The sequence below is a fragment of the Sarcophilus harrisii genome, chromosome 2, assembly GCF_902635505.1.
Source record: "Sarcophilus harrisii chromosome 2, mSarHar1.11, whole genome shotgun sequence".
Lineage (NCBI taxonomy): Eukaryota > Metazoa > Chordata > Mammalia > Dasyuromorphia > Dasyuridae > Sarcophilus > Sarcophilus harrisii.
Window position 1 is genome coordinate 660,071,195 of NC_045427.1, and position 24,296 is coordinate 660,095,490.

The 24,296-nt window shown below is 52.8% G+C and overlaps 1 protein-coding gene and 1 long non-coding RNA gene across 5 annotated transcripts in view; one reads left to right on the plus strand and one right to left on the minus strand.

The window, feature by feature from the left end:
- PPP2R2D (protein phosphatase 2 regulatory subunit Bdelta) overlaps window positions 1–24,059 on the plus strand; it is a 35,975-nt gene extending 11,916 nt beyond the window's left edge. The window contains exons 2-10 of one of the 4 annotated variants that reach the window (XM_031957044.1): window positions 7,792–7,889; window positions 12,835–12,930; window positions 13,327–13,492; window positions 13,830–13,942; window positions 17,362–17,539; window positions 19,605–19,769; window positions 21,379–21,548; window positions 21,626–21,717; window positions 22,321–24,059. In XM_031957044.1, coding sequence (XP_031812904.1) covers window positions 7,792–7,889; window positions 12,835–12,930; window positions 13,327–13,492; window positions 13,830–13,942; window positions 17,362–17,539; window positions 19,605–19,769; window positions 21,379–21,548; window positions 21,626–21,717; window positions 22,321–22,600 — 1,358 coding nt within the window. In that variant the 3' untranslated portion in view covers window positions 22,601–24,059. Of the gene's footprint in view, window positions 1–7,791; window positions 7,890–8,887; window positions 8,961–9,692; window positions 11,641–12,834; window positions 12,931–13,326; window positions 13,493–13,829; window positions 13,943–17,361; window positions 17,540–19,604; window positions 19,770–21,378; window positions 21,549–21,625; window positions 21,718–22,320 lie in introns of those variants that run through there. The other 3 variants (XM_031957045.1, XM_031957046.1, XM_031957047.1) reach the window with 3 other exon arrangements.
- LOC116422016 lies at window positions 7,683–8,494 on the minus strand. Its single transcript, XR_004232620.1, has 2 exons — window positions 8,401–8,494; window positions 7,683–8,034 (listed from the first exon to the last, which is right to left on the minus strand). It is a non-coding gene; the product is annotated as an uncharacterized LOC116422016 (long non-coding RNA).
- Window positions 24,060–24,296: the final 237 nt, after the last annotated feature.

Sequence of the window (24,296 nt, forward strand, 5' to 3'; positions counted from 1 at the left end):
AAGGGCAGAGGGGAGAGAGGAGCAGCAGCTTAGAGTGGGTCTTGAGGCTTACTTTTATATCCAGCTGAATTGTGTGACGGTTTTCTGGACGACTGCTTGAGGACTATGACTAGAAGGAGGAAACTCAGAGGCTGTTCTTGTATGGAATAAGGTTTTCTTGTTTTCTGTGAGAGCTTTGAATGGGAGGGGGAGAGAGGAAACATGCATGTGAACAAGTTAAAGAACTAACAGTTTGCAGGCCCAAATGCTTGTCACACTGACCAGCAGCATCGTCACTCAGAGCAGAAAGTGGCTTCAGAGGCCATCTGGTCCAACTCTGATCAGCCAAGAGGCGAGATGACTTTCCACCCGTTAGGAGAATAGCAAATGATTCCATAACCCTTAAGTTTTGTGAGACCCTTTACCTATTTTACCTCATTTTCTCCTCACAACAAATCTGGGAGTTGGGCGCTCTTAATTATCCCCAGTTGAGGAAAGGAAACTAAAGAAGAAGAAGAAGAACACTAACATGTTCTCTCATGTAAGCCTCGTAACAGCCCTGGGAGGGAGGTACTACTTCACAGTTGAGGAAACTTGGACAAACAGTAGCTTGCTCAAGGTCATGGTCAGGGTCTGGAGCTGAATTTGAATTCAGGTCCTCATGATTCTGCCCTGTCCACTAGGACTGAACTGCCCCTATCAGCTGTAGATCGATTCAGCAAACCTTGCTGACACCATTGTTGTGAGCCAGGTCTGTGCTCTCCCTGTCCTCTGGAGCTTGCAGTCTAATGGGGGGAAATGGTACCCAGAGGAGACTGAAGGAGCCTGAGGACCAGAAGACACTTGGCCTTTGGAGCAGGGGTCAGGGCTGCCCTTTATAAAGGAGGCCTGGGCAGGAATAGGGGGTGAGAAGGGGAGACTGAGGAAGACATGGGTGGAAGTCGCTCTGCCTCCCCTGGGCAGACAGAATGATCTCTGGAGTGAAACTGGTTGTGCTGCTGCGGTCAGTAAGTGGAAAATGGAGAGTTACAGTAAGTGCTGAACTTGAACTCGGCGCTTCCTGCCTCCAGGTCCAGGGTCCTCTTCCCCTCCTCACATGAGAGATTTGAAAACATCTTCCACTACACAGGTGCGCCAACCCACAGGGACAAAGACCAGCACTGCCAGGCCATCCTGACTAGAATTGGGAAGAGTGGTGACTTGGGGAACTACTGGGGTAGCACAGGATCGGGGACTCTGAGATCCCCAGCACTGTCCCGAGACAGCAAAGAAGGCCCTGAAGAGCTGACAGCTTGAACCATTAAGATTCAGGGAGACTGAGCTTCCATGAGGCAGCAAGAAAGAAAGATTAGAATAAACTTAAATATTTATTTTTCAATATTTAATTTATTTATTAATTATTTTATTTAACAAATTAATAATTTATTAATTATTGAAATATTAATTTAATATTTAAAATAAAATTTAAAGTTTTTGTTTTCAAAATATATGCATAGTTTGCAACACGAACCCTTGCAAAACTTGTGTTGCACGTTTTTTTCTCCCTTCCTTCCTCTTGCCTTCCCAGTAAGTAATCCAATGTTAGATATATACAGTTCTAGATATATGCAGTTCTTCTATACGTATTTCCACCATTATCATTCTGCACAAGAAAAATCAGATCAAAAAGGAAAAATGGGAAAGAAAACAAAATGCAAGCAAACGACAACAAAAAAAGGGAAAATGCTATGTTGTGAACCACACTCAGTTCCCAGAGTCTCTCTCGGGGCGCAGATGGCCATCTCCATCACAAGATCATTGGAATTGAATCACATCATTGGTGTTTTGGTTTTTTGCTGAGGCATTTGGGATTAAATAACTTTCCCAGGGTCACACAGCTAGGAAGTGTTAAGTGTCTGAGGCCAGATTTGAACTCAGGTCCTTCTGATTTCAGGGCCAGCACTCTATCCACTGTGCCATCTAGCAGCCCCGGAATCACCTCCTTGTTGAAAAGAGCCACGTCCATCGGAATTGATCATCATATCATCTTGTTGCTGTATACACTGTATACATTGATCTTCTGGTTCTGCTCATTTCACCCACGTAACTTTTTCTCCAACTGATGGGCATCCATTCAGTTTCAGGTTCTTGCCACTCCATAAAGGACTGCCACAAACATTTCTGTACATGTGGGTCCCTTTCCCTCCTCTAGAATTTCTTTGGGATACAAGCCCAGTAAAAACACTGTTGGATCAAAGGGGATGCACTGTTTGATAGTCCTTTGGGCATAGTTCCATATTGCTCTCCAGAATGGTTGGATCGGTTCACAACTGCACCAGCAATGTATTAGGGTCCCAGTTTTCCCACCTTCCCTCCAACATTTATCATTGTCTTTTTTTGTCACCTTAGCCAATCTGAGAGGTGTGAGATTGTACCTCAGAATTGTCTTAATTTGCATTTCTCTGATCAATGATGAAAATCGGAAGATTAAAGGAGGAAAAGAAAATAAAGTATAAGATAACTACTCTCCAAAACAACTAAAATAGAAGGCAGAGAATTTGAGAATTGTTGGACTCTCTGAAAATCATATTGGTTTTTAAAAAAACAAAAAGCTGGACTCTATTTCATGAAATCATAAATTAAAAACGTCCCGGGTCTCTTAGAATGACTGCACAGAGTAAACATATACCCAGCTTGTCCCACTCAGAGTCCCGGAATGTCAAAGAACCGGAAAGAAGCAACTTGGCTCCAAGGACCTGGACTCGCGCTCCCCCAAGACCTAGGAGCTACTGCAGAAAATCCGGGGTGGTAGAAGACAGTGTTCCGGAGCTTGCCGCCCCGCAGAGCAAAGGGTGGTCATCCAGCAGTGAATCTTGTGCAGCTGTGGAGCAGTGGGATCCCCCTGGGGGCCCTTATCACTGGCTTCCAAAACCCCCAGCATCTCTGCTCTGGGTTGTACTGCATTGTTATTTATCTCGTTAGGGATTTCCCACTTACATTTTCATCTGGTTAGGGCCCCACTAGGCCTGTGGCCGCTCCTCCGGCATTAAAAATTTCCAAGCCTTCCTAATGAAAGATCAGAGAGGAGCAACAACTTTGATATACAAAGACAAAGAGTTCAGAGAAAGGACCGCTTATTTGATCCTTGGGAAGAAACTGCAGGACAATGTAGCGCTAACATTTGAATAAAGAGAGAAGAGACTCCTCTGAAGCTGAAATGTCTTCAAAGGAAGAAAGGCCGGTGGTCCTCTGGTGGGCTGGTCCTATTGAGGAAGAGGAAGGACGTCGGGATGGAGGACGAAGGGAAGGAAATGGGCTCTTTCTCAGCTGGGATGCTGGCGGAGGCTGAGCAGGTGGGGGCACAGGATGGGGTTTCCTGGGGTCTGGAGGGAATAAAGGGGGGTGCAAAGCTTCCAAGCATTGCCTGCTCCCTTGTACACTTGTCCTCCCTGCTCTTGACTGTCTGCTAATCTGAAGCTGCCTTCCAGCTAGCTTTGCCCCGTGATTTGGGGTTTCTGTGAAGGACCGGGATGTTACCTCAGATGTCACAGAGAGCCGAGAGCCGGTGCACTGCTTCCTTAGAAAAGTTCAGGGGCCTCATCTAAGTGTGTAACGAGGGTACTTGCCCTGGGCAGCCGTTCTGTTAAGTACGTGGGGGTCAGTGGCCTCTGGCGGGCACAGTCCTGTGTTGGGGCCACAGGACGGCAGCTTAACCTTGACATACACTTGGGAATTTTCTGGGGAAGTCACTCAGACCCCCCACCCCACCCTTTGACCCAGAATCTCCATTCCCTTCCATAGTTAACACTGCAGCCCCTAACCATTGGCGGCCTAGTTCAGCCCTCAGAGTGCCGTCGCCTGGAGGGTGCATAAGCCCCCCGCTTCCCCCCTATGACCTTGGGCTGTTCTAAGGAGAGAGAGCCCAACCACAGAGCTGCTGCCTTTTGAACTCATCCCTCCGCTTCTCTGCTCCCTTCCATCCCGCGCGACACCCAAGTTTGGCAGCTGAGCCCTTTCCGAGTGATTCTGGGACAATGACGCTCTCCGTGGGGAAAAGAAAGGGAAAACCTGGCCACGAGACTTGGATGTCCCAAGGAGGCTGATTGAAGGCTGGAGACCAAAGTGGGGCGGCCGCTTCAGAGCCAAAAAGGTGGCTTCCTCAGCATCCCTCTTTGGGCAAGAAACCTAGTGGCCTCCCTCCATAGGGGGCTCATGCTGAGGAGCAGGGGGCTGCTGGGTACCTCCACTGCTGACCTTCGGCACCTGTGAGCGGAGGATGGGCTGGAGGGGTCTGATGGGAGATGGGAGCATTTCCCAGCTTCCCTGATAGAGGTCTTCCTCCAGCTTTTCAAAGATGAGGGACGGCCTTTGTGGGTGCTCTAGGTGTTGGAGGAAGCTCTTCCTCGTCCAGTCTTGGGCAGAGTTAGAGCTTTTTTCCTTTGGGTTTGACCCACGTACCTCAGGTTCCATGAAAGCCAGGATAATAGAACCCTGACTATCCGTCAGCCCAACCCTCCGAATGTCTCCACACGCCTCCCTCGTAAATGTGTATGCGCCCCCAGGCCCTGATGGATGCAGACCAAGGCCCTTGGGAATATCCAAGCTTCCGGCCCAGGGCCCTCAGCCCCCGTCCTGGGGGCAGCCTCTGTGCAGAAGCAGCTGAACGGGTCCTGGCTGGGATTTGTCTAATTGTTCTTTATCAGAAAATGGTACTATTTTGTCATGGAAATGACTTGAAAGGAGAACCACTCCCCTCCAGCACAGGCGCGCCCCCGGGGAGCGAGCCCTGATGCACTTTCCCAACTAGCACATCATTCAGTGCTCTATATTTAGCAGGGAGTCAGTATTACAACCATTAATGTAATCCCTGGCCTTGCCTTCCCCAGAGGAAGAATGGCCCAGAAGTTACAACTCCAGCCTTAGATACAGTCTTGGGGAAAGTCATCTAACCACAGGCCGGAAACCAGGAGAATTTGTGGTCGTTTTGACAAATGGCCAGAGTCGTCTGTGAGTCTTCTGAGCTGCCAGGACTGAAGGCCAATCTGGAGGGCCAGACGTGATGCCCTTGACACGGTGCCCAGAGCCCAGCGATCGATGGGACAGAGGAGGGGGCCGGAGTCCGTGTGTCTGTCCGAGACACCGTCCTCATCCAACGGGTGCGGCTGCTCCCAGAAGAGCACGGCCTCGGCCCCGTACCTCCTGAATCTCGGCTGGGATGGGCCACGTGAGCTTGAGCAGCTCTCCCCGTGGGGAGAGGGCCAAGGTGAGGAAGCCATCCTCTTAGTCAGCGAGCGGTTCTCCGGCACTTCCTGTGAGCCCGGCACTGGGCGAAACGCAGGGACGCGTGCCCGGAAGGAGATGACGCCCCCAGCTTTGGGAGCGAACTGAGCCCAGAACAGGCTGAATGTCATGGAGGAGGATCTCAAAGGAATTCTTGCAGAAGGTGGAATTTTAGCTGGGGCGTGGAAGCACCTAAGAGGCAGAGGGAAGGGGGAGGAAGGCATTCCAGGCACTGAGATGGCCCCAGAAAACGCCCGGAGGCTGGCACTGTGCCCTCTGGGCGGGGTGCCACCAGGTGGCCCGATGCTGGCTTGCAGAACATGCCGAAGTGAATCAAGTGGACGGGCTGGAAGGAGTCCGAATACCCAACAGAGATGAGGGGAAGGTAAGGAAGTTTATTAAGTGGGGGTAGGGAGGGATACGATCAGATCAGAGCTTGACTTTTACTTTAGTGGCCAAGTAGAGACTGGGCTGGTGTGGGGAGAGGCCTGAAGCGGCCGCCACCCCCTTCCCAGCAGCTGCTGCCATGGTTCAGGTGTGAGGGAGACCACAGGCCTTGGCTCTGGCTTGGACATGGATGGCTCCTGGGCTGGGAGCCTGAGACCCTGGGGCTGAAGAGGTCAGTTTTGGTCAGGGGAGGAGCTTTTGCCCCTAATGCCGCAGAGCAAATCTCCCTCTTCTGTTAGACCTTCTGAGGCCTTGGAGACCCTCCAGCCTCGTCTCCGGGTGAAACGTGCCCCAACTTCTTCATGATTTTCATCTTGTAGCACCCCCTTCCCCCACTTCACTTCCCGTTGGCCTTTGAGCTGCGAGTGGCCAGAATACAGCATGATCCAATCAGGGCAGAAAGAATTGTTCCATCCTTCCCGCCCGTGCGGCATTGGGAAATGGGGTAGCCCCTCCGGGCTTCGTGTCCCTGTGGCTCAGTGTGGGGGGCCTGGGATCCCTGGGCCTCTCTCCACATCCCTTAGAGGGACCCTTTCTTGGACGCTGGGCTCCACTAATTACAGTCAGGCTTGGAGCAGAAAAGCCCAGAGCTGCCCGGGGGCCACACCTTCCTCCTTGGTGTCTGCGAGGCGAGGCTTTGAGACCTGTGACCTCAGGTTTTCTTCTTTGGAATGGGAGATTTCAGTTACGTTTTCAACACTCTGTGAGAATAATTACGACGACGATAACATATATGATGAAATAAAATATAATAATATAAGGGCTATTACCACGTTCCTGGGCTCAGCACTTTATAGTTATCATCTCTTTTGATCTTTACAATAACCCTGGGAGGGGAGGGGCTGTTATGATCCCCCTTTTACAGTGGAAGAAACTGCAGCAAGTGGAGTTGTAAGTGATTGTCTGAGACTCCGTTTGAACTTGGGCCCTCCCGACTCCAGACCGGGAATGCTCTATCTGCGCTACCTTGTATTTCTCCAGAAGGGAAAAGTGAGGCTGGTGACTTAGCCCAGCACACCACACTCCCCGCCTCTCTTTCTCTCCTCCCTCCCTCTCTCCCTCTCTCTTGCTGTCCCCTTCCTTTACCGTTTCCTACAACATGATTTTCCATTTCTTCTGTGGCCCAGTGCCGGTCTCTGCATCTCACCCAGAACCGATTCACTTTTCCAGCAAATTGAGCTAGTGGCAGTAGTTAAGAGAAATCTAGTGAAGAGACTTCCTCCTTTGCCCAAGTCCCAAGGACGCTGATGTCAGCAGCCAGTGGCCAAACTCGCCGATTCTTTCCTGTGTTTGGCGAGCGTAGAGACACATGGCTTCTTTCCCAGATGCGTGGAAGTTGAACACGGGGATTGTTAAAATTTCTTAGTTGAAAAAGAACCTCATGATGTGGTAATAATAATAATGCACCTGTCCTTCATTTCCTGATGGTGATGTGTATGATCTAAGCCAGACGGTCCGTCGGCAGCCCCCTGGCCTCCGGCATCTCCCGGGAGTGAGAGCTGCCGGGCAGGAACGCACACGCTGTGTACGTTTGGAACAGAGGTTGGCTGACGGCCCCCCCAAAAAAATGGGGTTCACTACTGTGGGAAACAGAGGCAGGGCACGTTTGTGCCATCTGAGAGGGGTCTTTGTGCTCCAGGTGTTCTGTGAAATGGGCGGAAGCAGAAAAGTGCCTTTCTAGCTACACATCAGCAGGTTTCTTTCTCTGTAAGATCAAGTGCCTTGGACTAGATGATTTCCAGAGGCCTTTTTGGCTCAAAGTGGTGGGAGTTGATTTGCCTCTTGGCCTTGCCCCCAAGAGAGTGGGTCCCCAACATTTATGGATGAGGGTTAGTGTTAGAAAGCCCCCTTGTCGGTGCCGACCTGTCCCAGTGACTCTGGACCCTTGGCTCCAAACTGTTCAAGTTGTGCTTGTGCGGGGGTGGGGGGGGGGCGACAATTCATTTTGATGACAAAAAGTTTTCAGTTTAAGGTATGGGAGGATTTTGCTTCTTCCAGGAAGAGCTGGATTTCTGTTTACTGCTGTTTGGGGCCTTTTAAATTTGGCCTGGTTTTGTTTTTCCTCTGAAATAAATCGTGTAATTTCTATTTGTGTTTTATTAACAGCTGATATCATTTCAACTGTCGAATTTAATTACTCTGGAGATCTTCTTGCAACTGGAGACAAGGGCGGCAGAGTGGTTATATTTCAGAAAGAACAAGAGGTTAGTGACTTAAGAACCGCAGGATACATGTGGTCGCTTCGGACAGTGTCAGCGTTCTGTGGAAGCAGGTCGGAGCTGGACCTTGGAGTGTTAAAAGGATTCTGGGAGAGACTTGCAGAGAGTTCTTGGTTTATTTGTGCTCCTTCTGTAAAAAAAAAAAAAAAAAAAAAACAAGTCAGCCGCCCGAGTAGAGCCATTTTCTTACTCTAGGTGGTTAAATTTAGCATCTTTCTACAGTGAAATAACAAGGGTGCAATGTCTAATACTTGCGCAGGCTACATTTAACTGGGAGGAGTTACAGTTGTCAGTCATCACGGTGTCCCGGGCCTGAGACAGGAGAAAGTAGGTCCCCGGGCCCCCCCAACCTGTCCTGACTCGTGGGAGATGAGACCCGCTGAGTCTCGCCGCTCTCGTCCTCGGGGTCGTTACTAGATTCAGCCCAAAGTCAGCCCAGGTTGGCCCCCCGCCCAGCTTGAAACTTCACATCCTGAGATTCTCTGGCTTCACATACCTGGGCGGCCTCAGGGTCACCCACGGTCAGTACCCCGAACATCCTTGTGGAGCTGCCACCATGTTCCGTGCCCCATGGGCAGCGTACTGGGCCTGGAGGAACAAGAGCAGAGCTCACAGGCCGGGCAAGCCATGTCCCCATTTGCCTTAATTTCCTCATCTGTAAAATAAGCTGGAGGAGAAACTGGCCAACCGGGCCACATCCCTGCCAGGAAAAGTCCGAATGGCCAACTGGACAAGTTTTGTGTGTGTGTGTGTGTTTTGTGAGTGCGCACGCGCGCATTTGTGTCGGCCCAGCACAACACAAGAAGCACAATGGCGGGCCCAGGAGGGGATCCCCCCGTGCCGGCCAGGCTCCAGGGTCGGTGTGAGGGTGAGGCCCTGAAGGTTCTTACGGCTCTGGACGGCCTGGGGCCCCCTCGGGGAGGGCTCTGGAGCCGTCCAAGGGCCCCGCGGCCCCCCCAGTAACTGTCTTCTCTTCTGCCTAGCTGATGCCTGGCGGCGCCGGTCTTGAAGCTGCTTGGCCTGGGATATCAGAGGAGGCTCAGTCTGCAGTTTCCTGTAAGTGGCTCTTGAGGCCGGCCCTCCATGCTACCAGGGCGGGTGCAGCACTTCCTGCAGAAAAGGCACTCTGCAGCTAAAAGACAGCGAGGGGGGCCGGACCAGCCGGCCCTGCCCCCCCGCCCCCTCGCCCCCAGCCGAGGTTAGCGGCCCCCGCCCCTGCTTCCCGGGGAAGGGGAGAGATGGTCCGTGGTTTCCAGGGATGCCTCTCACCTTCCTAAGCACCTTCCCTGGACCCATTTCTTCTCTTGGGAGCTCCTCGAATTTCCTGTAAAAGTGGGGGGGCTGGGGGGGGTGTGGCCAGCTTCCTGGAAACTCTGGCTTCTCGAGCCAAGTTCAGGAGGGAGGGGCTTCTCCAGCCAGCAGCCGCCCAGACAAGGATGGCGAGGGGAGGGGGGCCGGCATCAGGCCGTCCGTCTCTGTTGTCCGGGGAGCCTAGAGGCTGGGCGGCCCCGCGGGGGAAACCGGGGGGCCGGGTCTTGCCCTTTTCCCCCTGCCCCTTGATCTGCTCTGCATTACACATGTGGATGCGGAGGCCAGAGGGTCCGAGTTCCCCTTGAGTCCCGCAGGGAGTCTTCTAACTGCAGAAGAAGGTGATGTGTTTGTGTTCTGCAGCCAATGCTGGCGCCCCTGCTAGCAGCGAGGATTTGCTTACCGGAAGCTGTAGGGGGGCCATTCTTTGATGTCGCCAGTGGGGGGTGGGGACACGGGGGCCGGGCAACGCAGGGTTCTCCGCCGGGCGCGCTCCCACGGGCCCACCCCCACCTCTCGGCCAGGCACCCTCTCTGCGCCTTTGAAACCTGGGGGGCAACGGCTTATAGGTGAGCGCTCATGGCACCAGATCTAACTTGGAGTCTCCGGTCTATGGCAGATCGTCCGGCATTGATGGCCGGCCCCGACCTTGGCCGTTGAAGTTGGAGGATTTTCTTTATGGTTTCACAGGGAACGCTCGGCTGCTCTGTTGGGTGGGGGGGCGGCCGCGAGGTCTCGCCCGGGCCCACACCCATGTACATCCTACGCTTTTTGGCTTCGGATACTGTTCCTTTTAGGGATTCCGCTGTGGTGCCCCTAGGAGGAGCTGATCACTTGTGCAAACCCACCCCCTCCAAATTCTGGTTATTTTTTGTTAATTATTCCAATCTTTTCTCTCAAAAGAATGTAGTCAGTGGCCTGGCATGGCCTGGTAGCCCAGGCAGCCGGAGTCCCCCCGGCTTGGCTTTCTCGATGGCCCCAGCTCTGCCCAAAAGCCTCCTCCCCGCTTGTCCTGGGCTCCGTGTTCAGTGAGAGAAAACGAAATCTTCATCGTTGCTTTGGCGACCACATCACTTGAACCAATTTGGCTGAAAAGTCGAGATATTTCAGTGTCTACCACAGTGAGCTTTGGTTTTTATCCGGCTCGGGTTTCTGAGCACCTGCCAATAGAAATGTTTAAAACGGTCTCATTTGACAAAGATGGGTCTCTTCCCTGTGCTGGGATAAAGGGCCCTGGGGTTAGCCGGTTTTTTTCCTTTTTAATATTTTGACCACTTCCCATTGCCTTCTGTAGAATTTTTCTTTTTTCTTTTTTAAATTAAGCAAAAACATCTGATAAAAGCTATTGCAGTTCGCCAGCTGTCTCCCATTCCGTGCTTTGGTGTTGTCATTCAGTGACAGAACCAGGCCGCAGTTCTCACCACCCATAAAATCGAGAAATGAGAAAACCGAGTTTCCGGGGCTTCCAGTCCCGGGCTCCTTACAGAGGTGGCCCCTGCAGTAAGTGACCCTTACACCTTAGGCACCCGAGCTGGCGGGGACCTCAGAGCTCATCTCTGCTTCACCCCCTCACCTTTATACAGGTCAGGAAACCGAGACCCACACCGCTAGGTGCTAACGGGCCGTACACATGTTGCCCTTCAAAAAGCAAAGTATGGACAGTGTCGGGAGCAAAGTACCTGTCTGTGCCCACAAGTAAAGTTCCACGGGACAAGCTTCCTGTGATCTAGTGGCTGCTTTGTCTCAGTAGAATTTCCTTGGAAAATAGATATGAGGAGAGAATCTGGAGGATGGGGTGGCTGCTGGCCTCTCTGCAGGTCATCAGCAGAAAAGCATGCTGGGTGGGGGGCTTTATCCCAGTAACCATTAGAGACAGAACTTCAGCCCCTCCCTCTGCCTCCCAGACATGGGCACCTGCCTGGGTCTCAGGCATTTTAAAGAGCACTTTGTACCCTAGAAGGGCCTAGATGAAAAGCATCAAGTGAACCAGGAGTGGGAGGATGAGGAGGGACGAGGGGACAGATGACCCCTCAGTTGGGTCACAGCAGAAGGAGGGTAGACAGTGTTGCCCCGAGATGGGCGAGGGCACTTGGGATGTGCCGGACACCGGGTGTAAAAGAGGGGAGGATGCAGCCAGGTCAAGAGGACCGGGGACCCCCTGGAAACTCTGGGGCCATCGGCCATGACCCAGGGATTCAGAGAAAGATGCTCATGGCCCAGTGGAGAGGCAGCCAGAAAGGCCCCATGGATGACCTTGCTGGATTGAGCTGGAAGCAGGGACCGCACCCCAGAGCCTTTGGCAGACAGAGAAACCTGGAGACAGCTTTTTACTCCTTCGGGCAGACAGACCAGGAATGGAAGCCCCATTTTACAGACAAAGAAAAGGAGTATCGGCACTTGAACCTGGGTTTTCGGGTCTCTAGAAAAGGTGTGGAAACCGAGCTAAATGCAGGGGGGGTCGGGCCCCATCCCCAGGGGCTGCATTTCATGGGCCCTTCCTGAGTACGAGCGCTCCCTTTGCAGTCATATCAACTGTAGGAAGAGGGCTAAGGAGCTCGAGGTGTTGGGGGTAAAAACCAAAAACGCAACATCTCTGAGCTGCCCCAGACGAGCTGGCGAGTGAATAAGGTGGTGGTGGGGCCCAGCCACTCGCTCATTTCCATTTGGTGCAGGCCCGTGAACCCCCTTCGTCCTCCTCCCCCCTCCCAAGGCTCAGGGACATGATGCGTCCTCAGACTTTGGGGTAGGTCGTCCCAGACGATTGGTTAGTAAGGTCAGACGCTGACCACTGTCATCACTGAGGCGCAGATAGTGAACGACACTGCTGTCTCTACTTGGCCCTGGAGGGGAGGCCACTGGCAACATCACCATTTACACATTTTGGGGTGATCCCCCCGTTCTGGTGGTTTCCCCAGTTTCCAAGATTACTTTGTATAATTCCTAGAAGTTTTTTAATTAGCTCTCATAAACTTTAAAAGCATCTCCTATATGTTTATTCTTATCCAAGATGCCAAAATATAACTTGTCCACTCAAAGATCCTCAGTTTCCTCATTCTGCCTTTGCTGCTCCAGTCTCACATGTCCAGCTGCCTTCCAGATATTTCAAACTGGGTGTCCAGTAGACCTTCTAAACCTACGTGTCCAAAACAGCTCATCTCTTCCCCTAAGTCCTCTCCCCTCCCATCTTCCCTATTGAGTGTTTTCCCGGTCCCTTTGGCTCTTGATGTTGGACACATCTGGACCTCTGCCTTTTCCCCTCATAACCAATATGGCGACGAGGTGTCGATTGACCTGTGCCCCTTCTCCCCCAACTTAAGGTAGGGGCCTTAACCCCCGATCCCTCCTCCCTGCTGCCCCCAGGGGCCAAAGCCCCGGCCACCTAGCCACACCTTAGCCCCTCGGCCTTCCAGCCGCCCCACGAACAAGATGTTCCACCTCTGGGCTCGGATGTTGTCTCTGGCTGCCCCACCTGCCCACACGCTCTCCTTCCTCCTACTACTGGCTCCCCCCTTCTGTAGAAACTCTTCCCCTCCCCCTTCATTCTAAAGCCTTCCCTCTACCTCTCTGTCCTGTGCCCGGCCTGCTCTGGGTACATTTGTTTGCGTGTTGTCTCTCCCGATAGATTGTGAGCCCCTTGAGGGTAGCCGTCTCCAGCACTCGGCACAGCTGTGGGGCACGTAGTCAGCACTTGCCATATGTTGCCATGCCCCAGTTAAGCGTGAGTAGTGATTAGGACCACACACAGAGTGCCAGTTATATTTTGAAGATTAGGTGGTTTTCCCTACAGATAGTCAGAAGTTTTTTCTTTCTTAAATGTAATCCTCCCTTCCTGAGGCCGGGAGAGCCCGACTCCATGGGGAAAGAACGGCACTGGCTAAGTGACCCTGGAAGGTCACTCATGGCAGCTCCGGCCACATTGCTGGAGGGAGTTTTCTCCCTAGGAGTTCCCTTTAACCAGCTTTAACATTAACACCTGCTTGGCCCTTGATACATAATTTGTTCTCTAATTTCCTCCTTATGTGGGATTGTTTGGCTTCATAGATTACGTAATAAATGCTTCCTCCCTCTGGACACTTGTTTGTTCATTAAAACAACTGTCATGTTTTCCTTTCAGAATAAAAGCCGTCTTCATTCTAGGGGCGAATATAATGTTTACAGTACCTTTCAAAGTCACGAACCTGAATTTGACTATCTGAAAAGTCTAGAAATTGAGGAAAAAATTAATAAGATTAGGTGGTTGCCGCAACAGAACGCTGCTCACTTCCTGCTGTCTACTAACGGTAAGGCTTCCTGCCCCCGTGGGAGCTCCACTTGGCCGGGATTCTCAGGTGGCGGGGTTCCTCCGCTGCTACTGCTTTGAGCCTGTCTGACTTTTTTCCCCTCGAGTTAAACCTTCTATAGAAATCATTAGATAAATGGGAAGCTTAATGGGATTAGTCACAGGATAAAAATATTGAACCCGTATTCTGTGTCCTCAACATTTTGTGGATGTTCCCTCAGTGCAGAAATCCCAGGGTGGGGGAAGGGTCTGCCAGCCTCTGGTGGCCCCTACGTCCTCCCGGGGCCAGGGAGCGAGTTTCTCGGCCGCATGTAAAGAACGAGACCTTTTATTTTCAGATAAAACTATTAAATTATGGAAAATAAGTGAACGGGATAAGAGAGCAGAAGGTTATAACCTGAAGGATGAAGACGGGAGACTCCGAGATCCATTCAGAATCACAGCACTACGGGTACATTTCTTACTTTGTCCCTGATGCTCTTTCCCTTGTACGTATCGATACGTCTTTTGTCTCAATCAGAAAGCAGGAGGCTGCGGGGCTGGACTTTGCTCCTGTCCGGCTTCCCAAGTAGGTGGTTGGTGAGTGCTTGGAAGGTGAGGTGAAGGGAGCATTGCCACGGGGCGGTGTTCCCCTGAGGGTTCTCTTAGTTGGCATCTTCTTTGTACATCTCTTGCAGCCTGGTGACCTGCCACTTAGTAAGTGCTTGCTGATTGACAGGCTGTAGAGGGTTGGAGCACGTGGTTGTGCCAACCCTGCTCCCTGGAATAGGGGGGGGAGGCGATTCAGGAAGTGGGTTGTTGATGGAATTGCCAGAGGACTCTGTCCTTCTCTTTGGCCTCTTTCCCATGTTTATTTGACCTCCTAGAGGACATTGTGATCCCAGTTGCAGACAGCAGAAGGCTGGGGGAGAAAACAAATTACTTTGGGGACAACTCCAGAGAGATCCCAAAAGGCCCCCAGAGGAGGAGATGGGCAGATTTAACAAACACTGCCTCAGAAAGTAGGGAGCTTCCATCACACGAGGTGGTCTGCTCGAGAGGAGCCCTGCCTGGGACCTTTTTCTTAAAGCAGGACTTGTTCCTAGGATCTGCAGACTTCTTTTGATTTTAATTAATACAATTTCTGGGTAGATTAATATAAATTTCTTAAGTCTCTGTTTACAGAGCTGGGTCCTTCAAGACTTTTGATTGGATGTCTCAGTAATTAATGTTAATTGAATCATTTGTATATGGAGCGAGTCCCTAGTACAACGCAAGAATTGTAATGTTGACAGCGTATCATCGTTTAAGTTCTTTAAAAATTGGTAAGAAAGTCCAGGGTATCAGGAGAGCCCCTCACCCATTTCCTCCTCCAGGAGGCTGGTAGGAGAGCAGCTAGGAGCCAGGGTTCTTCGGGGGTGCCCCGCAGGGTGGGCTGCGCCTCAGCAGTCCCTCAGGTAGCTCTGGCTTATAAGGCATAGACCGACAGAGATGTGCCGGTGAAGCAGAAGGGCTTTTACAGTGGGCCCAGGATGGGCTCCTCCTCCCATAGTGAATCTCTTTGAAGACTTGGACAGGGAGAAAATGGCCTTGGTCCTGAGGCTCCTCTCGATGGCCATCTCCAAGGGCAGAAAGAGCACGGGTACTCCAGAGCTCAGTGCCCTGGAGGAGCAGGATTAGTTCAGGGCCTGCCAAGGAAATCCTTCTGACTCTAACCCTAAATGTTTCCTCCCCCTTTTTTAAAGGGATGAGAGATCCGCCTGGACCAGGGCCATTAGATGTTTTGTTTTTGTTTTTTTAAAGGCATCCTGAGTGGGGTACCCAGAAGTTTGTGTTTCAGTTGGTGCTGCCCCCTGGAGGAGGCTCTGGGGTGGTGTTTCCTGCAAATGGTCTTTTTGTTCCACATTTGAAGCCAATATTGGGTACAGTTTATGTGCTTGAAAAACATCTTTTTTTGCGTTAAACGTTCCTTCCCAAAATCTTGATAAGCAGTGAAGCGCGTTAAACGTTCCTTCCCAAAATCTTGATAACCAGTGAAGCTTCAGCCCAGACCCTGATGAATTAATACACGTTTTAGATTGCTGAAGTGAGAGCGAGGGCCACGGGGCGCACCCCAAGGGCTTCATGGCTGCTCCCTTGCTTTCCTTCCTCCTTTTGCTGTCAGGATCCTCAATGGAGGGAAGCAGCAAGGGCTACCACCTTTTTACTTCTCTTCAAGCTAACAAAACAGTGAGTGGATTGGCAGATGCACGGCTGTCACAGGATCCTGGGTCTTGAGCTGTGACCAAGGGGTCGTGGCAGCCACCTTTGGAGATCAGGTCTCTGAAAGTGAGAAAATTGTCTGGAGTCCTAGTGGCAGGACACGGCTTTCCTAAGAACCTGCAGCTTCTGGAAAACACTGTCAGGTTCAGATGGCTCTCAGCTCCGTGGACCAGTACTTTTAACTCCGTTGAACAGGCTCCATCAGTGCTTCCAAGGGCAGTTCCCAGTGAAGTGAATGGTTTCTGACCTGGAAGTGTGGCTGTTAGAGGCCTTTTATTCAGCCTGGATTTCTCCAAGAAAGATTCCAGGGGTCTGCTGCCTTAGTGACGGGTGGGTCTGATCTTTGAAGCCAACCCCAGGGTACCTTAGATTCAGAGACAGAGCTTTCCCTCGCATGGCCTGGAGCACATAGCCCCTGTCTGTAGCCACACTGCCTTGTACCACGGCTGCCTCAGAGAGAGTTGTCCATCTGCCTGTGCAGAAACGGATCTTTGACCCCTTTGTGTTTGTATTTAGGAAAACAGGCAAGGGAGACGGTCACGTTATCACTCTGCTTGAGAATCACCTTTAACCCTTCATTTTACTTAACGAGGGCAGAAATAAACATTTCCAGAAACAAGTTTTCCTTATGTTTGCAGCCTGTGCTTCTCCAGGCAGCGGGAGAGCTCCCGGATCACCTTGGCTTTATAAATGTCCTGGTCCGGATTGCTTCTGTCCTGCCAAAAGTCCTCGCAGGATAAGAATCTGGGAGCACAGGCGGAAGCTGGAGAGCTTCCCTCCTCGCCCCATCTTGCTGCAGCCACGCTTTTCTCACCCCCCGACCTCCCATCCACTGGCCCAACCATTGGGGGCCGCTTTGGTCTCTGCTCCCCTTTCTTGTTTAAATGATTCCAGGCGCACAGTAAGTGCCTTATCCGTGGCAACGTGCTTGGTCTCCTCAGTGAGAGTGACTTATAGATAGTGCACATTTAGTTCCTAAAGATGCAACTGGCTGCTGGAGGAAAATCACTGCACCCCCGGCCCCTGCTTGAACTTGGGCCTTGCAGAAGTGCTCATGGCACCTTGGACAGTGCCCTGGGTCGGGTCATCCTTCTGTGGGTCACTGGTGCCCTGCCCAGGGGTCCGGGTCTGGTAGAACCCCTGCTTCTTGCCCTGTTGCTGGGTTTTTCTGGTGGTAGCTTTGATACTGATTTTTTACCCTGGGTTCTGTCTGTGTTTCCCAAGGTGGTGGTGCTGAAGGGTGACGGGGTGGAGATCCTTGTACTCTCCCCTCCTCCGGGCCGGACCAGCAAGTTCAGGAAAGCCAGGCTTGTTTCCTGGCTGGGGCCCTGGTGCCCTGAGAGCTCCTTCCCTCAACACGAGTGTGGGCATTAGTCAGGAGATGTCGCAGCAGTTAGCTAGGTCGCAGGGCTGGTACCAACCTTAGTCCAAGGGCCTGGGTCCTCCCCATCCCTTGGGGGCCTGTATTCGCTCCCAGAGGCCTATGTCCTCATCCCCTGGAGATCCTGTGTCCTCCCCGTCCCCCGGGGGCCTATAGGGTTGGTTTGCACAGTGAAAGCAGGGTCCCCGGGGTGGCTTTCGAGGGGCCACTGCTTTGACGGCGGCTCTGTCTTTGCCTTGGCGTGATAGGTTCCCATCTTGAAGCCCATGGACCTCATGGTGGAAGCAAGCCCTCGAAGGATATTTGCCAATGCGCACACCTATCACATCAACTCCATTTCTGTCAACAGCGACCATGAGACGTACCTCTCTGCCGACGACCTGAGGATCAATCTGTGGCACTTGGAGATCACCGATCGAAGCTTCAGTATCCTTCTTGCCGGCTCGTGCCTCATCTGGGGGGAGCTTTAGGGGTGGGTGGGGGACGGGGAACGCAGTGAATCAGGGCTCAGAATCCCCACCACAAAAGGGAGGTTCAAAGCCAGGCTTGCCCAGCTGTGTCCCGATTGGATGACGCAGGGGCCTTCTGTGTCTGGATGCACTCTGTCCTCCCTGGGCACACAGAAGAGCTCCGAGCGCGGATTCTCCCTGGAGTCAGGGAGCTCATGGTCCAGATGTCGGCATCAGTTGCCATGTTGTGGGCAGTCCAGGACAGAGCCTTTTCTCACCTTAGGCAGGAGCCCTTTATGCTGGGCTGAGTGCAGGGCCCAGATATAGAAGGCAGTGGCCTGCCTTCCAGGAGCTGCCGTTCTGTGCTTGTATGCGACATCTTGGGGTGACGGGGTAACAAGCGGTTACTCAGAGTGGGGAGGGGAGGTCAGAGGTTCTGAAAGCCACTCCTCCCCCAGAGCGTCCTAGGGGTGAGGTGGTGGGAACAGAAGAGGTCCATTGGCCCAAACAAACTTGGCAGTTTGGGCAGGAGCCAGCAGCGCCGTGCCACACAGAGGAGGTGGGCGCTCAGGGGATGGGGCTCTTGTCAGAGGGCAGTACAGAGCGTCCATGTCTCAGCCATAAATAAACCCGAGGTACCAGCTAGGGACACCGAGGGGGCCGCCTCCATCTTGTGCGTCCCCGCTCTCCTCCCCGACTTGCCGTGTTCTGGGGAAGTTTTCAACAGCAGCGGCAAGACCTTGCTGTTCTGTCAGCCTCTCCGTGCTTGTGATGTCACTTGTTGCGGCTGGCCCAGGCGTGGGATTTTAGGATTTGCAAAACCTCAGTTACTGTTTGATCTTTACTGAACTCTGGCCGCGAGGTCCCGACCCCTAAACAACCTCAGGTTAATTGACTTGCCCAGGGCCGCGCTGCTGGTAGTTTGAGGCAGAATTCAAGCCCTGGCTTTCCAGCCTCCATCCCCTCCATCCCCCCCATCCCGCAGCTGTTCAGATGTTCCCTAGGGCTCTTTGGCCTCCTGTCCCCGCTCGTCCGTGATCCGGGCTCCACACTGGACGCTGTGGATGCCGGCGCAGAGAAGGAAATGTCTCCGTGGTGAGGGTCTGGCCCAAAAAGGGGTGAAGGCTGCTGGCCTCTGGGGCACGGAGGCAGTGGGAGGAGGGGGCTCCACGTTGGGACAGCGAGTCATGGAGAGGAAGACTGCAGGCCGGGGATTTGGAAGTCAGGGCTTGCTCTGAGACAACTGAGGCTGGGTCATGTCAGGCAACCCTCCGGGCACCCAGCACAGCCTGGGCCCGTGGGGCAAGGAGCCCTCCTCTGCTTAGCTTAAATTTAAATGGCACCTGCCAGATGCAGCCTTCTTGGGGTCTCTGACCAGTCCTGGCACATGAGGACGGGAGAGGGGCTTCCCCACCCCCTGCTCTCTCTGCCCCTCCAAGAGGTTCAGGGACTCGGCCGTGGTCCCAAAGCCAGGAGTTAGAAGGAAAGGCTGAGCAGGGAGCTTGCCGGTCCAAGGTCCTGAGCCAGCAGCCTCGTGTTGGCCCCGTGTAGGGGGGAAATTCGGGCCGCCCCTCACCATCCCCGCGTCTCTGGAGACTTAGGCTTTTGTTAAGGTCTGGGCCTGCTGGGCCAAACCCTTGCCTCCACCGCCATTCTTGCTTGGCTGGAGTGTCTTGTGAAAGGAGGTCAGACCGGCCGGCTTGCATTCCTGCCCTGTGCACCCACCCTGCTGCCCCCTTCACCTGGGAGGCTGTAACTGTAATTATTTCTCGCTCTCTTGGGCTCAGATGAGGTTGGAGCGAATTGAGCTCAATGGCTCTTCTGACTGGTCAGAGGGAAGCTTGGACTGTGGGTGCCTGCCCCGCCCTCATCCAGGCCAGCCACGTAGCCCCCCGCCCGCCCCCAGCCCCCGCCGGTACAAGGATAGGCCTCGTGGCCTAAGTGGTCCCCGAGCCTGCCTCCCCTGGGTGGATGGTCCCAGATCGAACAATCCATTGCCCGACAGACCTCCCGAGCCGATTACCTTGACCCCACGCTCGCAGACATTGTCGACATTAAACCCGTGAACATGGAGGAGCTGACCGAGGTGATCACGGCTGCAGAGTTCCACCCGCATCAGTGTAACGTGTTTGTTTACAGCAGCAGCAAAGGCACCATCAGGCTCTGCGACATGCGCTCCTCGGCCTTGTGCGATCGGCACTCCAAATGTGAGTCCCTTTCCGCCCCGGGGGGCGCCGGCAGCCGGGAGGGGGCCGGAATGAGGCTGGGGGAGTTCTGAGCGCCCGCTGCTCTCACACGTGCAGCGCGAGCCAGCGACTTAGGGTAGGGTTGGATAGTTCTCTCCCTTTGCGTGTAAATGATGGGGTGAAGGCTGGGGTATGACTGAGCCAGGACGTCTGCCCAGGAGCTTGTGCTCAATCAGAGATAGCTGAGAACTGGGGCCATCTCCAGGGCCTTTGTGACCTCGACCAGACTAGGAACCAGAATCCCTTTCCCTTGTGACCATTTTCAGCCGCCAGACTGTGCTCTGTTCATTTGGGATCTGAGTGCGAAGGGCGTGTTTTACGCCACTGAATTAGATGAAGCCCCGGCTGGAGAAAGCAAGCCGATTTTTAACTCTAGCTGATGGGGTCCCTGTTTTTGGAAAACCAAAAGGGAGTACGTGCAGCGAGAACGCCACCCTTGGCACGTGATTGGCATTGGTAGGCTAACCTGCCTCCTTAAACTAATTTGATTTCCAAAAGTAACGGAGCAGGAGGGAGGCGGTCTCCATTTTCCATAGAAGGGAGCCACAGTACATACATTGGGGCAGAACAAGACATGATTATTGCCTGACGGTTCTCAAATGTCATCTGTTCCCCCAAAAAAGTTCTTCTCTTTGGGGGTCATACTTGAACCTAAGAGGTAAATGGCCGTTAGTCTGTGCCCACAAGAGAGCACTGAGTGTAAATGGAGTGTAAATGGCTCGTCTCAGCGGCACCATCAGCTCCCGCCAAAAGGGCCCCCTCCGGGATGGTCTCTGCTCAGACCATTGGGAAGCCGTTTACTCAAACAGGAGACACGTGCTTCGGTGGGCCTGGCTTTGTTCTTGGAGTTGGAGAGCTAACTTCTAGTTAGTGGGGGACAGGGGGACCATCCAAGGAGAGGCTTGTTTCAGATGTTCCACATTGTCCAGGACGCTGCGGGCCATGGGCGGCCGGGCCCCAGGCTCTTTGGGAGCACACGAGTTCGTGACCTTGAAAGGCCACTAATGGCGAGTGAGAGGAAAGCTCCAGAATCTGTCGGCCTCTGGCTCGAGCAGTCTGAAATCAGTGATGGGTCTCAAGGTCTCTGACATCCCAGTCAGACATCACCAGCAGATGAGGTCAAAGGAGCTCGGGGATGGGTACAGAGGGGGGCCTGGCAGCGAGTGGGCAAAAGCTCAGAAGCCCCGGGCTTGAATTCTAGTTTGTGCCGGGTCCATCAGATGCAGAATGCTTTAGGGTGCCAGACAGGCAGCCCATGCCCATCTTTGGACATCTGTCTGGTCACTGGGCGGACCTCTGAGTCTTCACCGCCTTCCTCAGACTCTCTGAGAAGAGTCATGGCTCCTTCATTCCTTGCCCAGAGCGCGGATGCCAGGACGGGAGCAGGTCCTGCCCACAGTAAGTGGCCGAAAGCCTCTGACAGGCTGGCCAGGACGCTTGCTGACGGTGTCCGCTGAAGGCCTCTCGAGGAGCCTTCGTCCTCGTCCTAGAGCCCTTGGGAGGCTCACCAGGGCTGAAGGCTGCCGGCTGCACGAAGCGGGCTCTAACGACTCTGCTCTTTCATTTCCAGTTTTTGAAGAACCTGAAGATCCCAGCAGTAGGTCATTCTTTTCAGAAATCATTTCTTCAATATCTGATGTTAAATTTAGTCACAGTGGTCGATACATGATGACGAGAGACTACCTTTCAGTTAAAGTATGGGATCTCAACATGGAAACGAGGCCTGTGGAGACGTATCAGGTAATCGGGGGGACGTCAGGAGCCCTCCTCTCCTTTGAGAAGTAAACGTTCCAACCTGGACCTGCTCTGCTTTTCAGGTTCACGAATATCTGCGAAGTAAGCTTTGTTCTCTCTATGAAAATGACTGCATCTTTGACAAGTTTGAGTGTTGCTGGAGTGGCTCCGACAGGTGAGTTGGGCACCCTCCAGGAGCCTCGGGGAGAAGCCCTTCTCTTTCTCTGAGCTGACTTGGGAAAGTCCAGGTCATCACGAGCTCTGTCAGGGCCTGGACACTACCCAGCATCCCGAAGTGAGCCACGGGGCCAAGGGGCATGCTTGGTGTGGCTGCATCCCATGGTCTCTGCTCCCCAATGTCCTCCCGGCTCCCTAGAGCGGGTAAGTCCCTTTGGGGAGGAGGCAGCCAGAGGCCCTCTGCTAGGCTAGAAAGTTCCACAGTGTTTGTTGGGGTTCCGCCGCCACCGCCGCCCATGGCTCTGGGGGGAACGTCCCCCAGCCAGGATGTGTCGAGCTCCCGGCCTGATTTGTACATATAAAGGATGTTGCCCAACTGAAGAAGCCAAACATCACATAAAAATTGGTCTGTGGCACTAATGGCGCCCAGGCCCCCAGACGCCCTGCCTAGGATTTTAGTGCGCGAGAATTGTAGGCTTTGATTTGGAATTTCCAGGCTGAGGGGGCCGGGGCCCTTGGGGAATCCCCGGAGGGGGCTGGGGGGCTTCACTGGGCTGACGGATGACTTGGGGGACTCTCCCTTTGTTTTGCTCCCAAACAGCGCTCTCATGACCGGTTCCTATAACAACTTCTTCAGAATGTTCGACAGAAGCATGCGGAGGGATGTCACTTTGGAAGCATCTAGAGAAAGCAGCAAACCCCGAGCCATCTTAAAGCCCCGGAAAGTGTGTACCGGGGGCAAGAGGAAGAAGGACGAGATCAGCGTGGACAGCCTGGACTTTAACAAGAAAATCCTCCACACGGCATGGCACCCGCTGGACAACATCATCGCCGTCGCAGCCACCAACAACTTGTACATATTCCAGGACAAAGCCAACTAGAGACTCGGCCCGGCCGGGGACGTCGTCCTCCTCCTGCTTCGGGAAGCCCGCGAGCTTTTCTGTTCAAAGAAAAGACCCCATCGTCCTCTCCGTGAAGAACACTGGCGCATTCACGTCCCCTGATTGGCAAAGGCAAAAAGCTGGCCGGGTTCGGCTTCTGGCGGTCACACTGCCTTCCCCGAGGTGGGAAACACCCACCAGAAGCAAGTGTTCAATAAAGGCCTTTATAGAGAATAAATGTATTTATTTAAGTCTGAGCCTTCCTTTCCAGTTTATAGACCAAAAATCTAACACTCCGGAGGAAAGTTACCCAAGCTCTCTCTTTTTCTCTCGTTCTTTCCCTTTTCTCTCTGCTGTTCTGCCTGGGCCTTTCAGAACACACGGCGCACTTGATGACGAGACAAACATTGCTTTTCCGGCCTTTGTCCGGCTCTAGGTGGTTTTGCCATCGGGTGCCTCGGTAGGGCTTGAGCTGGGTCCGGCAGCAGGTTTTTCACGTGTATTTACTCTCCCACTGTATTTAACCACACCTTCTGGTGGAACCACTTAATAAAAATAAGAAACTATAAAAAGTGTTTTTAAATCTGGAAGTACGAATCGGTCTTTTTATTTTCTTGTATTATTTCAAATTGTGCAAAGTCATCCTGACGGGAAGCTGTGACCAGATTTTGTCCTGAATCATTCATTGACAGAACGGTGCCGTGTGACATGCTCCCCCGCCCCCACGAGGCCGTGGGTTTGTGTCGTTGCGCTTGTGTGACGTCAGGTGGCTAGCTGAGGAGGCCCGAGACGGCCGGTTAAAGCCAATAATGACCATTGTCGCTGCTGCTCCAATACTAAAAAAAGCTGGTTTTTAATCTGCCTCAGATTTGCCACAGTTGGGATACCTGATGTTCAATTTTTTTTTTTTAATCTTTTTAGTACTTGGGGGAGTGGGAGGGCAGGGATATAAAATATTGGTACAGTTATCTGCATGCCGAGTTTCATATTGCAATTCAAGCCAGCATCTAGAATTTGTTATGCAAACCATCAGTATGAATTCATAAAGATTTTGTTAGCGGAGTACGATATTTGACGTGAGGAATCGGGCTATCCCAAGACGAATTAAAGGTAGAAAAGTTCCTGGGTGACGGGTGCTATGGAACTACTGCTGGGAGATGAGAGAATAAACCCGAACTGCGACTTGGTGCCTCCCGTGTCATGGGCAGGAGCTTCAAAAGTGTGTCTCATTGACCTTGTGTGTGGCTAGATCTGTTCAGAGAGCCCCCCCGCCCCCAGAAGGCCTTAAGTCCTGTACCTCCTGTTTGTGATGCATTCGCAGGTCCTGGGGTAGGGGGCCGGCTGGGGAAGCAGTGGCCCAACTTGTTCCTAACATTTCAGTACGAATACAATGGGATTGTATATACTTGTTCAACTATTTTGATCAAAAAGTTTAATAAATTTTAAATGTTTAACTGGATCTTCACTGTGTACTTGGATATTTTTCCATATTTAAAACCTGAGTTCCTGTGAAACGAGGCATGAATTGGTCTTCAAGAGCGGCCTTCTGGCCAGAGAAGGGGGGCCACTAGCCAGCGTTCTGTTCTCTCTTGCCCCAGATGGGGCCACCCTGCTTGGCCGGCTCAGGGATTAGCCAGAAATGTTCTGAGGTGTTATCCCCTATTGGGGTGTTCTTTGTGATGAGAACAAACCCCAG